The sequence below is a fragment of the Meleagris gallopavo genome, chromosome 4, assembly GCF_905368555.1.
Source record: "Meleagris gallopavo chromosome 4, MGAL_WU_HG_1.1, whole genome shotgun sequence".
NCBI classification, from domain to species: Eukaryota; Metazoa; Chordata; class Aves; order Galliformes; family Phasianidae; genus Meleagris; species Meleagris gallopavo.
Window position 1 is genome coordinate 31,576,960 of NC_139407.1, and position 15,154 is coordinate 31,592,113.

The 15,154-nt window shown below is 40.5% G+C and overlaps 1 protein-coding gene across 11 annotated transcripts in view; it reads right to left on the reverse strand.

Moving 5' to 3' along the window:
* Window positions 1–3,085: 3,085 nt before the first annotated feature.
* The window catches only part of TMPRSS11E (transmembrane serine protease 11E), a 44,177-nt gene continuing 32,108 nt past the window's right edge, over window positions 3,086–15,154 (reverse strand). For all 11 annotated transcript variants that reach the window (XM_085222734.1, XM_085222737.1, XM_085222735.1 and 8 more), the window contains 9 exons: window positions 15,002–15,125; window positions 13,860–13,975; window positions 12,055–12,122; window positions 10,161–10,324; window positions 9,136–9,174; window positions 8,077–8,257; window positions 7,575–7,840; window positions 6,636–6,778; window positions 3,086–6,216 (listed from right to left, as the gene is read on the reverse strand). In XM_085222734.1, coding sequence (XP_085078860.1) covers window positions 6,055–6,216; window positions 6,636–6,778; window positions 7,575–7,840; window positions 8,077–8,257; window positions 9,136–9,174; window positions 10,161–10,324; window positions 12,055–12,122; window positions 13,860–13,975; window positions 15,002–15,125 — 1,263 coding nt within the window. In that variant the 3' untranslated portion in view covers window positions 3,086–6,054. The remainder of the gene's footprint in view (window positions 6,217–6,635; window positions 6,779–7,574; window positions 7,841–8,076; window positions 8,258–9,135; window positions 9,175–10,160; window positions 10,325–12,054; window positions 12,123–13,859; window positions 13,976–15,001; window positions 15,126–15,154) is intronic.

Sequence of the window (15,154 nt, forward strand, 5' to 3'; positions counted from 1 at the left end):
CAAAATTTGGGTCCCAGTTTGGAGTACTGTAGGTTTGGTGCCTTTAAATGAGAACTCACACTTGGGTAAACCTCTTTATACCTATTTGGCACAGGATAGCTTGTTTTCCTCTCCATGCTCTACTACTTTCATTGGTTACTGTATTAGTGATAATAGTGCCAGATAAGCTGCAGACAACAGCCCTGGGTACTGCATCCAAAGAAAGTACTGGCCATCAGTGTGAAGGTGGCCAGGTGTCAGTTGTCCGCAGATTGTTTGCTAGAGCACTTACCTCTCACTGGAACCATCAGGAGCAGCCAGCTTGTCTGAGACAGTACTACAGATGAGCTAACCCAAGCCCCTTGGCTCAAATCAAGCCAGATCAGGTTGCTCAGGATTATGTCCAACTGGTTTAATCAATGTCTTCAAAGATAGAGTCTATAACCTCTTCCGGCCATCTGTTATAGAGGTGAAAAAAAGTATTTCTTATGTTCCTATCATCCTCTAGTGCAGGATGGATGGTTTCTTAGTACCTGTCTCTCATTTGGGTGAAGGTCTGTCCACTGGGCAAGGATGATCTCAGTAACAGGTACCTTTGGTATGCAGGTCATCTGGTGTGGAGTGCCAGACTGTCTGGGTCACTCAAAGGTTACAGACTGAAGGTGATCCCGAGTGTCTAGGGAAGGTCAGAGATGTGTGACAATCACAGGCAGCTGATTGCTTTTGACTTACGAAGAACCATCTGTGATTAAAAGAGTTCTGGATATACCAAGCTGATGGCATGCCCTTCCTCAAGAACTTGACTGCCCAGAACCAGAAGGTTAAAAGCACAAGAGGTGAGGGGATAACCATCAAGCAGCATAGTACAATCTTTCAGATTTATCTATTGAATTCTCTCCTTTTTCCAGTAATCAAGTAAATCAGAGACAATCCATTATTTCTTGAACTATCCAAGCTTACAGAAAATAAACTCATCATACTTTTATTTAAAAGTTTCACAAGTCTCTTTTCTGTCTTTAGGGAAACTGCTAATTTGCATCTGAGTAAAAATCACTAGCAATGAACAGAGGCTTGCAAACAACATTCTAAGGAAGTATCATTTAAGAATGCATTCAGGTAAAAAGCAAACTTGAAAGCAAAGCAGATTAGGAGCCATTTGTAATATTTGCCTAACTCTTCTAACCAGATGAGTTCTGAGAGGCTTTCTTTGCAGCAGTAACATATCAAAGAGCCCAAGAAAACTGATACTGACTGATACATTTTAAAGAAAGAGCCTAGTTCCACCACACATACAAAACAGCACGAGTTGCTCCCCTATTCAGCTCTTCATTTCTGTTCCTTCAGCAGAAACTCCGCACGCATGTGCCAGACAGGGCCACATCAGCTGAATAAATCTTTGAATCACGGTACTGTTGCTATCTACCAAACGCTTACATTTAAAAAGCGTCACATACACAACACATGCTCTGTCAGAAATCAGCAAAAAAGCAGTTTTCCCTTAAGCCATGATGATTAGGGACATGGAGCATCTCCCCTGTGAGGAAAGGCTGAGAGACCTGGGACTGTTCAGCCTGGAGATGGCTGAGAGAAAATCTTATAACTGTTTATAAATATCTAAAGCATGGGAGTCAAGTCAATGGAAGCACTCTTTTCAGTGGCAAGAAGCAATAAAACAAGGGGCAATGGGCAAAAACTGGAACATGAGAAGTTCCAAACAAACACGAGGAAGCACTTTTTTATGGATGTGCTGGAGCACTGGAATGGGCTGCCCAGATAAGTTGTGGAGTCTCCTTCTTTGGAAATATTCAAGACCCATCTAGGCATCTACCCACGCATCGAACTGTAGGGTGGAGGTCTACTTTAGGAGGGAGGTTGGACTCTACAATATCAAGAGGTCCCTTCCAACATCTACAATTATGTGATTCAGATATTAAAAAAAACAAAAAAAAACACACTACTACAAAACAGCTTAGTTACAAAGATGTCCTTTAAGAAGCTTGTCTATTGATTTTAGACTCCCTTTATTGCTTTAGTGCACTTGGCCCAGAGATATATGACAGAAGGGCTACTGTTCTTCAAAACGAACAGCCAGCCTCACATCCATATCAGCCTTGCATCCCATGCAGTACTGCACTAAGGCAACTGTACTCTTTTCACCCTTTTGATCTTGATATCCAAGATCTTCCTTTTGTCTGCTAGATATTAAATACCAGGATGAATGAACTTCAGCATGCTTTACTCATGAAGAGCTTGCTTTTCTAGCTGAGAATGTACCAAGTTTCCCATCCTTATGGAAAAAGGACAAGAATAAAACCGATATCTTTGATCCACAAGAATCATCAGTTTTCAAAAAGGGGAAATCAAAGTAAACAGCTGCTTTATGCCTAACTCAAAATTGCTGCTGCTCTTTGCAGGAAAGCTGACGAACTGAGAAAACAGACCCAAGATGCCAGTGCTACCCGATATTGTGCATTTCCAGTCGGTTTTTCCACAGCACTATGGTTTGGCTCTGGTCCAGCAGAGAAACAGGAGAAATCTACTTGGCCGTCTGCTCATATCCATAGCATACTGTATGTATATATGTAAAGGGGAGCACTTGATGCCAACTTCCTCATGTAGGATGGAAAGGAAAGGAAGAGATCAAAACTCACCCAGTGCTGCAGACGCTATTCTAAAAACTGAACATCTGTAGTCTTCTCAAACTGTGCAAGACAATCATGGAGCATCTCTGCATCATCAAGGCAGCACTGACACGGTACCCTGCACTCCTGATTCCCTCCGCTGAGCTGAAACAGAGCAACACGAGTAGCTAAGAGATTAAGACTCTTAGACAAGACGATTCACCCTCTAGTGGCTGACACATGACCTTGCTTTTGCCTGAATGCATACTAAACTAAACTAACTTTAGGGCAGGTGGGTTAAGCCCTTACAAATGAGCACAGCAACACTTCCCAAACACATCAATGAAGACCGGTGGTCAAGGACCACATAAACGCCAGTACATAAGTACATGGTACAGAATCACTGCAATGCTGGAACACAAATCAGTCCCTAGCTCACAGTTGTTTGCCATGACACAGGAAATTAACAAATACATGGGAGAGAAGACATTTTTAACTGTTTTTATTAAATTAACACGTAAGTTATGTTCCTGTGTGCCATGCCTGATTACATAGTTAGATGCATCTCATTCCACCTTGATGATAATTCCAAACAAAAACATAGTGGAAAACAGATAAATTTTTATGAAATTACAAGATTTAAGAACTCCAGATAAGAAAAAAATATGTATCTGCTAGATGACCTAAAGTAAACAAAATTTTTGCTGCCTACATTATTTCAGGTTTCCACAGTTGCTCTCAGGAAAAGCTCAACAATGCTGACATCATTGTGGTTTTGCCATACAAAAGGAATTCGGATCCATCAGGTCCATCTGCATCATCCTGTGGATGAGGGGCATTCTTTGAAGTGACTTTATTGCATTTTCATTTATACTGCTTCGTATAGTCAAGAGCAAGCAAATCACACTGCTTCTAGGAGAAACCAGACAGGAAAACGTATTCCAGCTGCTATGATGAAAAGTGGAATCCAAAAAAAGACTCCTAAAACACACACTGTGTAGGTGTCTTTTCCTCCTTGGCTACCCTGCATTGTCACTCAGCATTAAGGTGAATCGTGTACTAGATCTCTCCAGCTGCATTCTCAAAACCAGAAAGTTCACTTTTTCAGCTTTGTGTGCACTACTTGGAAGGATTACACTCAAAAAAGCCCTCTGCACAGAGAAAAATGCTTAACACTTCCTCATTTTGTTCAAGCACAACTAGAAAGTTCAAAAATTCAAAAGAAATCCTTTGGACATCTACTTACCTGTTTTTTTGAAAACAGTGAAATAGCTGAGATTTGCAGGTCTAAAAATATTATGTTCCTGAATTACAATGAAATTTGTCCTTTAAAAACCCAAATCTGAAGTGCTTTGGGAACAGAAAAGTCCTGAAGTCTTGTAATAATGCTTTTCTTCAAGGTGACTCATTGTCTGGGTATAGTTACCAGCAAAAAAAAATAAAAATAAAAATAAAAAAAAATAAAAAAAAAATTAAAAAAAAATCTTATATGTGTCATGCATAATATAAAGGCAATATAATTTAAGTTCTGCTTAAAGCACCAAAATGAGATTTCTCTGTCTCAAACCTATGGAACCACTTTGATACTTCTTATTCCCCACCTAAAACTTAGGCCACCCAAGTTTTATTTTTGGATCATACAGCATTCCATACAAAAAGCTCCATAAGAAGACATTTTAAATGCTGAGTCTTCACAATACACACAAGCACAGAACAGCCTCAGACCCTTGTCCTTCATGCAAATCTTTTTTGAGAGTCCAAACACCCCACATCTCCAGTAAAGACAAACCATGGTTCACTGTGCTTGCAGGCACCTAAATCACAGGATGTGTAATAAAGTAATTCCATAAACTTGATGGCTTGCAGCTCTGTTGGGCAGGGCTTACAGCAAGCTGCAAAGATCCCTAGTATTAACACTGATGATGTTAACTGACCTGTACTGAATTTGGACAACACTTTAATTCTAAGAGTATAATTAGTGTGGGCCTTCTATCCCCAGATCTTTTAATTATGAAGATGCCAAAAACTTTTAACTATGAAGATGCTTCTTTGCTTGTCTTTTCTGGCCTGGCTTGTCTGCCACACTGGATCAGCTTTGGTTGTTGGCAGTGTGGCTAATATTTCCTTCACTGACCATCAGAAGCAAATGAGTAACTCCTGTATCTAGCAATTAAGATCACTCACTGTTGACCATATTAGCAATCAGAATAAAACATTGGAAATACTCTGCAGATGCATTAAGGAAGGCATCTTCATCAAGAGTAGGCACGTTCCACTTCTAGGGTATAGAAAGTTTGAGAAACATCAGCTCCTGAAAATGAAGGTAGAGAGACTATGAAGTCTGTGAGAACAGATGGATTATCTGTGGTCTATCAATAAAACTCAGGCATTAATTCCTGACAGAAACAACATCTTTACTTTGACTTATGGCTCATTCTTTGTTCTGAAGTAGACATGTAGATAGATATTTCCACAACTTTTTTTTTTTTTTTTAAACATAACTGAAGAGATACACATAAACTTTTCTATATTGATAATACTTGAGAACAACATTCATGAGAATAAGCAGGTTTTGGAGATGGTTTTTGGCAGTGTTCATACTGAGGTTGTTACAAACCTGCACAAAAGAGCTTAGGACTTTTATTAAAAACAATACAATCTGGAAAGTTTTAAAATGGAATTTCATTCAGTCAGATATTTACGTACAACAATAGACTAGTGTGAACACAAAGTACTACTTTATCTCAAGTCCAGAAATTGCTTTCATGGCAAATGCTGTGGTAGGGGCTGTTCATAAGAAGCAGGAAGTGGACACATTCAAAGGCGGTGGATAGAAGCTGGCTTTTCTCAGCGATCACTTCTCAGGACAACACAACACAAAATACTTCTGAGTTCACTTAGGTAATTGTATGACATGATACTAGGAAATGAAATTCCTCTAAACCATCTTCTGTTTGTTATTAGCATATGCTCCATGGAACAATGCAGGAAAAAAGCTCGAGAAGAATACAGAAGTGCAGCAGTCTTAGAGTCAGGGGCTCAACGGTAGCTGGTCTAGAGACAGGCAGGGCCTTAGAAGCACATAGCAAATGGATGGATCACATTTTAGTTACAACCGCTTTTAGATCCTGGTAAACGGATTTGTGAGCTCATGCTCGGCCCACAAAGTAGCAGCCAGAAGATTTGGACACAGAGAAGAGGGTCTCTATGCTGCACAGAAACCAAAGTCTTTGTCCCTTTGACAGAATACTTCCTGAACAAACTGCTGTGTCACGATTGAGTTCATTCCTTTCTGGATGTAAGCCAAACCAATTTCAAGTCCTAGACTACTCCAAGCTTGCCAGCACTTGATACATCATCATGTGCCAAGGCAGCAGCTGTTTAGAGGGTAACCGCAGAGCAGAATGCGTTTGAGGAATAGCCCTTCACACAGCCCACAAGACAACCGCAGGTTTCAGATGCCTGTTTTGGAAGCGATCCAGTCTCGATAAGAAGTCACTCGCGTGTACACTCCTGGTTTATCTGCCTTGCCACATTCATCACCCCAGCTCACTATTCCCACGAGATACCAGATTCCTCTGGAGTTTGCCTTCACCAGTGGCCCACCAGAGTCACCCTAAGGAGAAAAATGTCAGCAGACAGGAACAAAAAGCAAACAACATTCACTTCATTAATGCAGGGAGCATCATACTGTTATGTTACAACAGACAGAGACTTTTCTCTAGATCACAGCTATAAGTTTACCTCTGCGTGGTTTACTGAGAGGACAGAGGCTGACAGCCTGTATCTAATACAGTCTCTCCTATTCTAGACCATTACATCTGCATTCTCTTAAGAGTATGCTATGAAAAAAAAAAACAATAAACACCTAAGTGCAGATCACAACCTAGAAGCAATGAAGCTCTTAATTTACATCTCTGAAGATCTTGAACCCCATAAACAAAAGATACCATGGAAGAATCTTAATTATTTCTTATTTCTAGGAAAAGTCACTTTCCATCCCACCTATTTCTTCTTTCTTAAGATGAGACTTACCTGGCAAGCATCCACTCGTCCCTCTAAGTATCCAGCACACAACATTCCCGGTGTTATCACTCCAGCATACACTTGTGGTCTATTACAAACTGCAGTGCTAATAATTTTTACTTCTGCTTGTCGAAGCTGATTAACACTAGGGCCTAGAAGAAAAAGTGGTATTAGACTTTGCAGAGTACACAATCTAAGACTTGCGAGGACTAGGAGTAGCCAGGCTTTCCTACAGCCTTCCCGCCATTGCCTGAAGAATGTCTAAACAAAGTTATTTTTGCCTGAAGTCTTTCACCCGCTCATCCCAAACACAACTTTTCCCCATCTTTCACTCTCAGTACATGGTCTTTAACATAACAGTCAAAGGGATTTTTGTACATTTGAACATTCAATTCAAACATTGGCTTTATTGTGTATTTTTGATGCCAACAGAAAGACCCATTTGATTAACTGCAAAGCAACTTTAGACCATTATTGTACATCTCAAGAGTCCATCATGAAATACAGCTTATAGCTCAAATAGCTCTCTTACTAACACAATTAGTCTCATCTCTAATCTCAGTGACATTGACCAACTTGAATGAAGCTCATTTGAGCTATTTGATGAACTGAAGCCTGAATTAGGATCAAAGAGAGGTTAACTGACAAAAATCTATGATAGATCTGTGACAGACATAACTGAAAGGTTTGTCTTAGCTCAGGTCAGAAGACTAGGCCAGTGAGAATGGAGAACAGAATGCATTTGACACTTCAATGCATGCAGCAACAAAAAAGCTGCTCTTGATCCTATAAAGCTATCCTGCAGGAGTTTTTTCTATATTCAAAAACAACTCCAGCAAACTAAGTCCACCAGTGCAAAATAAATCAAAAATCGTAAAATCAACAACAGTCTTCTTAGACATGTCTGAGGGGCAAGGAAGCCTCCACAGGGAGTAAAGAGACACTTACCATCATTCCTCAAAGCTCCCCAGCCTGTGACAAAACAGGAAGTATTATCTCGTAATATGTAAGACGCTTCAGGAAGACAGACACTGTGCACATCACTTGTGAACTCAATAGAGGAGGCAAGTTCCACAAGAGCTATATCATACTCATGATCAGGGACAAGGCCATTGTATTTTTCATGAATGATAATTCTTCGGACATATTTTCTCTGTTTTGGAGGCCTCAACAGAATTCCAAAACTAGCAGTCCATCTCCGAGGTTCTCTTCCTCTGAAAAACATTGGCAATTACGTCACAAACACACAAAAAAGATTTCCATAGAAACACAGCTTTCTGCTTAAGAAAAATACAACATGGTCAGCTTGGTCTACAGAATAGAGAAGAGCCAAACTTCATTGTCTTCTAGCAGATAAAGGTATTAGTGGTTCATGAAAAGTCATAGTAGATTTATCAAAGCACCCATAAGTTGTAGGATTTACAAGATCAGAAAGGTGCTGATAACTTACGCTTTAAAGCAATGGGCTGCAGTCACTAGCCACGTATTACTGATCACTGATGCACCACAGTAATGCGTCCCATCAAGCTGAATACTAGCTTGCCATGGCCATTCTCCATCCCGTGCACGTTGTCCATCGGTTATTCTTTCCACTCCTGAGAAGGAGAATGCCTCCTTTCGTATTCCACAGACTGCCAAAAACAAACAAACCAAACAGAACAAAGGCAGCTACGTTAGCTGACTGAGGAAATTCAGGGTCTGCCTATTGGGCAGGCCCATATAGCTGCTGGCACAGGCACAACAGGGCAAACCTGCCAAGAAACAGCCTCCACCTAAAGCAGTGCCTTCAAGAGCAGAGAAATTAGGTGCTGTGGTCACAAGGGTCTCAGGATAATATGATGTAAATGAAGATTGGTAGAAAACATTACTAGTTGTCAGATACACAAAGTAGCGAACTTCCATGGCAATGGAAGGCTGTACCTGTAGAGAGAACGGCTTACCAGCTTAGGGCAGAAGCAGGAATGGATGCATATACAACGAAGCAAAGTTCTAAACAAGGGCTTTGCAGACAGCAGATTGTCTTGTAGAAAAAAAAAAAAAAAGATCTGGCATGATCATTTTCAGAGAAAGCTAGGACTTTCCTTAGTACTACATGTACGGAATGTTTGGAAGACACAACTTGGACAACATTTTAATGCCCTGATTTTTCAGTCTTGCAAGTTTTATTGGGTAACAGTCTCTCATCCAAAAAGATTTTCAGCTCTCAACAGCTGCAGTCCTCGTGCAAAGCTCACTGAGAGCAACTCATCTACTTTCCATAGCCAAAACTAAAGCCCACCACCATCAAATTGGAATGCCTATCTGTAAACACTGCAAAGCAAAAGTCCAAAAAGAAAAAAAAAAAAAAAAAAAAAAAGAGCTAAAATCTTCTCTGGTTCATGAATTACCTATTGTTCTAGTAGCTTAAAAAAGTTGGTTTTCAACTTGCATCTCAAGCATAAAAATCTTATAAACACTGTACTGATGGCACTAAGTCCCTTGATGATTTCTATAAAACATTTGTACTTACAGTTGTTTATAAGGTTATCTCCATTCTCCTTATTCAATTCTGAAATGAAAAACAAGAAAATACACTGAGGATATTTCACAATGCTATGTGAAATATATGAGATTTAAGACAGACTCCTTGTATCAACAAACAAATGAAATTACTTATATTGCTGCTTGTAGTAACAGTATGGTAAAAAGAGTAATTTGCTCTACTGAGTAAGTCCTGTTATGCTTCTGTTCCTCACTCAAAGTGCAAGGCCAAAGGATGCATTTTTCTTGTCTTAACTCAAAGCTAAAAAAAAAAAAAAAGCAGTTGACTAAATAGGCTCAAATAACATCTGTATGTGCTGGAGCCTATGCAATACTGAAGCGTATATGCGTATGATGACATTCATTATGACAAGGCAGTCACAAATCCTCAGTACTGGGCTTGACTGGAGCTAAACTGTAATGTTATTGATTTCTTCCCTGCAAAATAACCCGCTGACAGATTCTGGTGGTAGACAAGGACAGACTCTTCTGAGAAGATTAGTGTACAAGGAATGTTTGGTTATTAATGCTTGCTACAGCAATCTGGCAAATAATACGCAAAGGAAACGACATATGATGGAAAAAGCAACCATCTCAGCCTTGCATTTTTTAAAACAGCTTGAGGACTTCACATTTAAGAACCTGGTGATACAGCTTCCTCTCCAATTCACTGTCTGCCTTAGCAAAGTCATCTGTGAACCTGGGTTACCAAGGTGGGTCTTTTTTCAATGAATTACATTGACCTGTTGTATCAAAGCCAGGTCACACACAGAGATCTTCTGACACACAGAGCAGAGTTCACATATATATAAACTTTAGCTCTCTTAATGCTACTACTTCTTTCAGGTTCCTGAGTGCCAGCCAGTAAGGCAATATGGCTTGCCCACACCACAAGTCTGAAAAAAGAAAACAGAAATTGCACATATTTGCACAGTTAAGTGAAACTCATTACACTGAACTAGGAAAGTATGAGGAACAAATTCCAAGCTATAAACAAAAACCTAAGCCACTTGCCTGTGAGTTTAATGGTAGACTGGTCAACATTCAAGAACGTTGAGCTTGTTTCAAGCCTTCTACGTAACACACTGTTGACATGACTCCAGCTTGTTGCCTTACTGTCAGCTGAGGCAAATTTAAATACCAGAGCAACAGATACAAGCACTCCACCAGGATCTGGGCTGCAAACCAACATAAACAAAGTGGTGTCATCTCTTTGTCCACTAAGTTTCTGTGTCCTGCTTTGTGATGTCTGCCTTCCTTATATGGGAACAGGTCTGGTCTGCGCTGATGTGCAGAATGAATAGCATAGCTGTACACAAGCAAGGTAGGATGATGTATGTCAGCAGGCAGCAAAAGGCCTGGTTTATATTATAACAAGATCAGAGAGAATCTTCTGGGAGGAGAGGAAGGATCACTCCCTTTAGTGTCTATGCAGCTTAGTCCTTAGACCTACAGAAATTAAAAAGATCTTCTGATATTTCTTTACATTAAAATTACTTGTTGGTTTATGAGAAAGTTCCTTTGGATCCAGAGAAAAACATCTTAATAGTTTGTGTTATCAGAACAAGGCATGATCACTTAATATCAGTATAAAATATGAAGACCAATACTTCAGACAAACAGTCTAAAGGAAAACCAAAAGAAACCTAGAAGCAAAGACAGCAGAGATGCAGGTAAGCTGACTCAGTGCTCAATTGCATGAGATAAGGTGTCTCTAGTGAAAGTTTAGAGGCAGTGCACTGTTCAGCCAGCCTAAAAAGTAAAGAGGTTGCTTGAAGTCTACTGAAATTTTATAAGTTCAGTTAATACGGAGTATGGGAGGCTTACAGAAGAAACCAGCAGTGGAAAAAAAATGTCAAACAACTTAAAGAAATAACCACATAGACACAGGTCAAAGCAAGAGAGACTTTCTACATGAGTCACTAGTGATAGGAAAAGGAGGAACAGTTTCAAAAAAATGAAGAGAAACTTAGGCTAGATGACAAGAGGAAATTCTTTACACAGATTGTGTTGAGGCAGTGGAACACGTTGCCCAGAGAAGCTGTGGATGTCCCATCCCAGAGATGTTCAAAGCCAGGCTGGATGGGGTAATGCACTGCCTGCTCCAGTGGGTGGCTAATCTGCCCATAATAGGAGGCTGGGACTGAATGGTCTTTAAGGTACCTTCTAATCCAAGTCTTTCTATGATTCTAAGAGAGTCCCAAAGTGCTGTGGAAAAGGACATTCGCAGGAAGCACGGCATTCTTCGCTGTCCAGGGAAAAATATTCCACAGCAGATTTGGGCCTTCCAGAAATGTATCTACTCCAAACCCAAATCACGTGACAAAGAGGGAAGTGATGGTTCTTACCACTGACAGAAATACATGCATGAAGAAAGGAGACTAGTAAAGTCTCACAGAACCTCCATATCCATATGCCTCACTTGCCTCCTTTCCTCTCTCTGCAGATACCTCACACTGGAATTTATTCCTTCATATCTTTGCAGAGAGGGGGGAGAATAGTCACCTCCTCCTATATACTATACAGGGTGGTAAATACCAGCTTGAGTTTCTACAGAAAACATGATGTGGAATAAAGAGCTGACGGGATCACTCAATCGCTTAACTAGCAGCGAAGGCTGGGTTCACCTAACAATTCATTACTGCATCACAGCCACAAAGAACTAGTGTTCAGGTAATCAATCTGCAGAAGTATATGGCCAATTTTCTCTTCCTTCCTGATCTCTGAAGTAGCCCGAGTCCTCAAAAATGTTCAAAGTTCAGAAGGAAAGTGACAACAAGCCAAGACTTAAGATATCCAACTAGCATGATCCAAGCATAAGCAACCATGTACATTCCCTACGGTCAAGGGGTAGGAAAGAATTATATTTATCACATTTCTGCTTGCTCCTGACCTTCATGTTACTTACCTTAGAGCGACAACATGGGATCTAATGTACTTGCGGCTCAGAAAGGACCCCTTAAATACTTTAGACATCTGTTAAAGGAAAAGAGTATATCAAAATCCACTTGTAATACATGCATCCTCTCAAACTGAAACAGTTTGTGAACCCCTAATACACAAAAACTGCCTTTAGAGCCCCATTTCTACAGAGCTACTGCTGAACTTCATTGGAGATTCCAGAATTAAACAGTTGAGTTAGCAAATTCTGCTCTCTGTTCTACTCTCCAGGCACTTTTTCAATTACAATTGCTGGAACAGACAGCACACATGCTTACTATCTGCTTGCACACAGCAAGGTCTCTTTACTACTACAGTAATATTTAAAAGACAAAGCTGACAAGTTTACAGTGGAGCAGAGAAGAACTGCTTGTATAATTCCTCCTTTCTGAGTGCAGAGACAGCAACAAGGAATTTAACACTCCCTGTTGAAAGCTAGTGTCAGAAGATGAATGGGGAGGGTATAAAGATGACTGGAAGATGACTAAGAAGGTTGCATAGAAGACTGAGTCAGATTCTTTTCAGCGGTGTCCAGTGGCAGGACAAGAAGCAATGAGGATTAACTGTCTGAATCTATGATTCTACAATCTAGGGTGAATTTGTCCTGAGCCAAATCACGTAACAGCTCCCAAAAAGACATGCAGTCCCAACTTTCTGCTTTAAATAAGTTACCAGGACTTCTTTTGCTATTTTGTCTGTATAAGCCTTTCTTACTGTACTTTGTGCACCTTAGAAGTATTTTTTGTCTCTTTTCTGTACCACCCCAGTTTTCTGGTGTCTTTGCTGAAAGAAAAAGAATGCTATGCTAAGCAACAGTACGGCTGCCAGTATGCACGTGCAGGGCAAACAACCTCTTACAGCTCTAGTTTTATACCCTATATAGACCCAACTGGAACACTGCATCACAGAGTTTAAACTGTTCCTCTGCTGGGCAGTTGAGCTTTTAGTTACTGATTTCCACAGTATAGTCCTTATTTAATAGGGATGACCTGCAATTTTAATGCCCAGAATCTTTAAGTACAATAAGTCATGGCATTGGAATTGCTAGGGTACAATCCACATCACCAGCCAACAAAGAATGTCCTCCACCAGTCGAATGCTATTCCTGCACTGATTACGTCCATGACTGCTTCCAAATCCTCCTTGATTTGGTGTAACGGTGTACAGGATCATTCACTGCTCTCTGTGCAAGTCCTGTGCAACTGTGGCAAAACCACTAAGCTCTTAATAGTAGTTAGGCATCTAAATCCTGATTATTTTTAAGAGAACTAAACATTTAATACTGATAAACTCAGCCTTGATCACATTGTGCTGTTTTTCCCCATCCACCCTAAGCACCAAAACCACCACCAAGCTGCTCTACAAGATTTGGAAAGATAGGTACCACAGGAAAAACTGCAAGGGATGCAGACACCATGATGCCGAGAGCCATATGCATGACAGACTTTCAGTAGAGTTCTTCCACCCCAGCAATCTCCTTTATTTCCCAAGCATTTAAAATTTAACATTGTCATTGACAGTTTCTCTGTTGGCAGTAGCAAACTGAGTAGGCTAAACCATTAAGCATAGGTGAATGGCAGAGCCAGAGAAAAGACTCCACTTACTCCAATATTTAATTCTCCTACCTTCTGCCCTTGGAATAGCCCGATATAGTCTACATAATCTAGGTACATGAGCATGAAGCACAATCACCCCTGACTCTTATTTCCAATCACACAATTGTATGACTCTTCACCATATGCCAGATAGAGACAGAGAAACAACTTAGTTTACCGTGGTTTCAATCTCTTGGCTCAAGTATCTGAACTCCTCCGTTGTTTGCCTTCCATACTGAGGATCATATGGGACATTGGTGATAAGGAAAGTTGCATTGTAATATCGGTCCTGATCTACATAAGAGAGGAAGAGAACAAGTTGCTTCATTCCTTCAGTACGAATCAGACACACATAGTTCTGTGCAGGGCATGGCACAAGACTCCCAGGCTCTGGTTGCAACATTATCAGCTGTGGCCAGACTCTGGACAGCATAGTGAGGCAAGGTGGATCTGGGACATCTTGCCACACCACACAGCTAAGGACTTACTTCCACCTTTACAACCATCCCAAGCAGCTCTAAATTACATCCACTACAAATCTTCTCTGAGGACCATCAGACTAGATGCCTTCTGGCATATTCCTGTCCCTCAGAGGCAGGTGGCCCTCCCAGAGCTGTTCACATTCATTCAGCAGTTGGGTTAAGTTTAAAATTTGTCTTTCGGGTGAAGGCTGATGGCCCTTACGATACAGAATTAGCAAAAAGCTATTTGCAAAAATAAGCTACAGCTCTGCCACTACATTGTCTAGCATCCTTTGATTATCCATGGCCTCGCTGAATCTTGGTGAGCAAAGTCAGCAACACAGCTAGTTCTGTCACAGCAGGAATTAATTTCAAAACCCCTCACCTCCCTGCAGTAGACTGGGAAGAGAGTGGCATCACTCAATTACTAGTGAAACAGAGTCCTTGGCAATCAGGACTCCAGAAAACCCAAACCTCTCTTTTTTTGTAATGATGTACCCAGATTGTTTCTGCAAAAACCTTGTTCAAGACCAAGATTACTACGCATACAACACCTGAGTGTTAAGACATACTTCTGGGCTTCCACACAACACACAGTTACTGCCTAACCATGGATAACAGCGGAGGTAGCAGGGCAAGACAAACTGAAGAATGGACAAACTTTAAATCCCCATTCAAGTAAGTGATATTTTAAGTATTCTTGACGGATTTTCAGTCAATATAGGACTTTAACAGGATCTAATAAGTTCCCATGCAGATTCTATACCCGCAGTGGATTTCATACTTAAATCACTGGGCAGGACTACAACAACAAGTGAAACACAATAGATACTCAAGACAACAAAGATAATGCACTTACAATGGCACAAAAAATAAGAAATCAAGCCAATGATGAGAGCCAAACCAATTATCACTGACACAATGATGACAGCTATCTTCCATGGCTTCACATTCCTCCCTCCTGAGTCCATCTGAGTCAATATCTGCATTGGAAAAGAAAAAATGTAAAAAT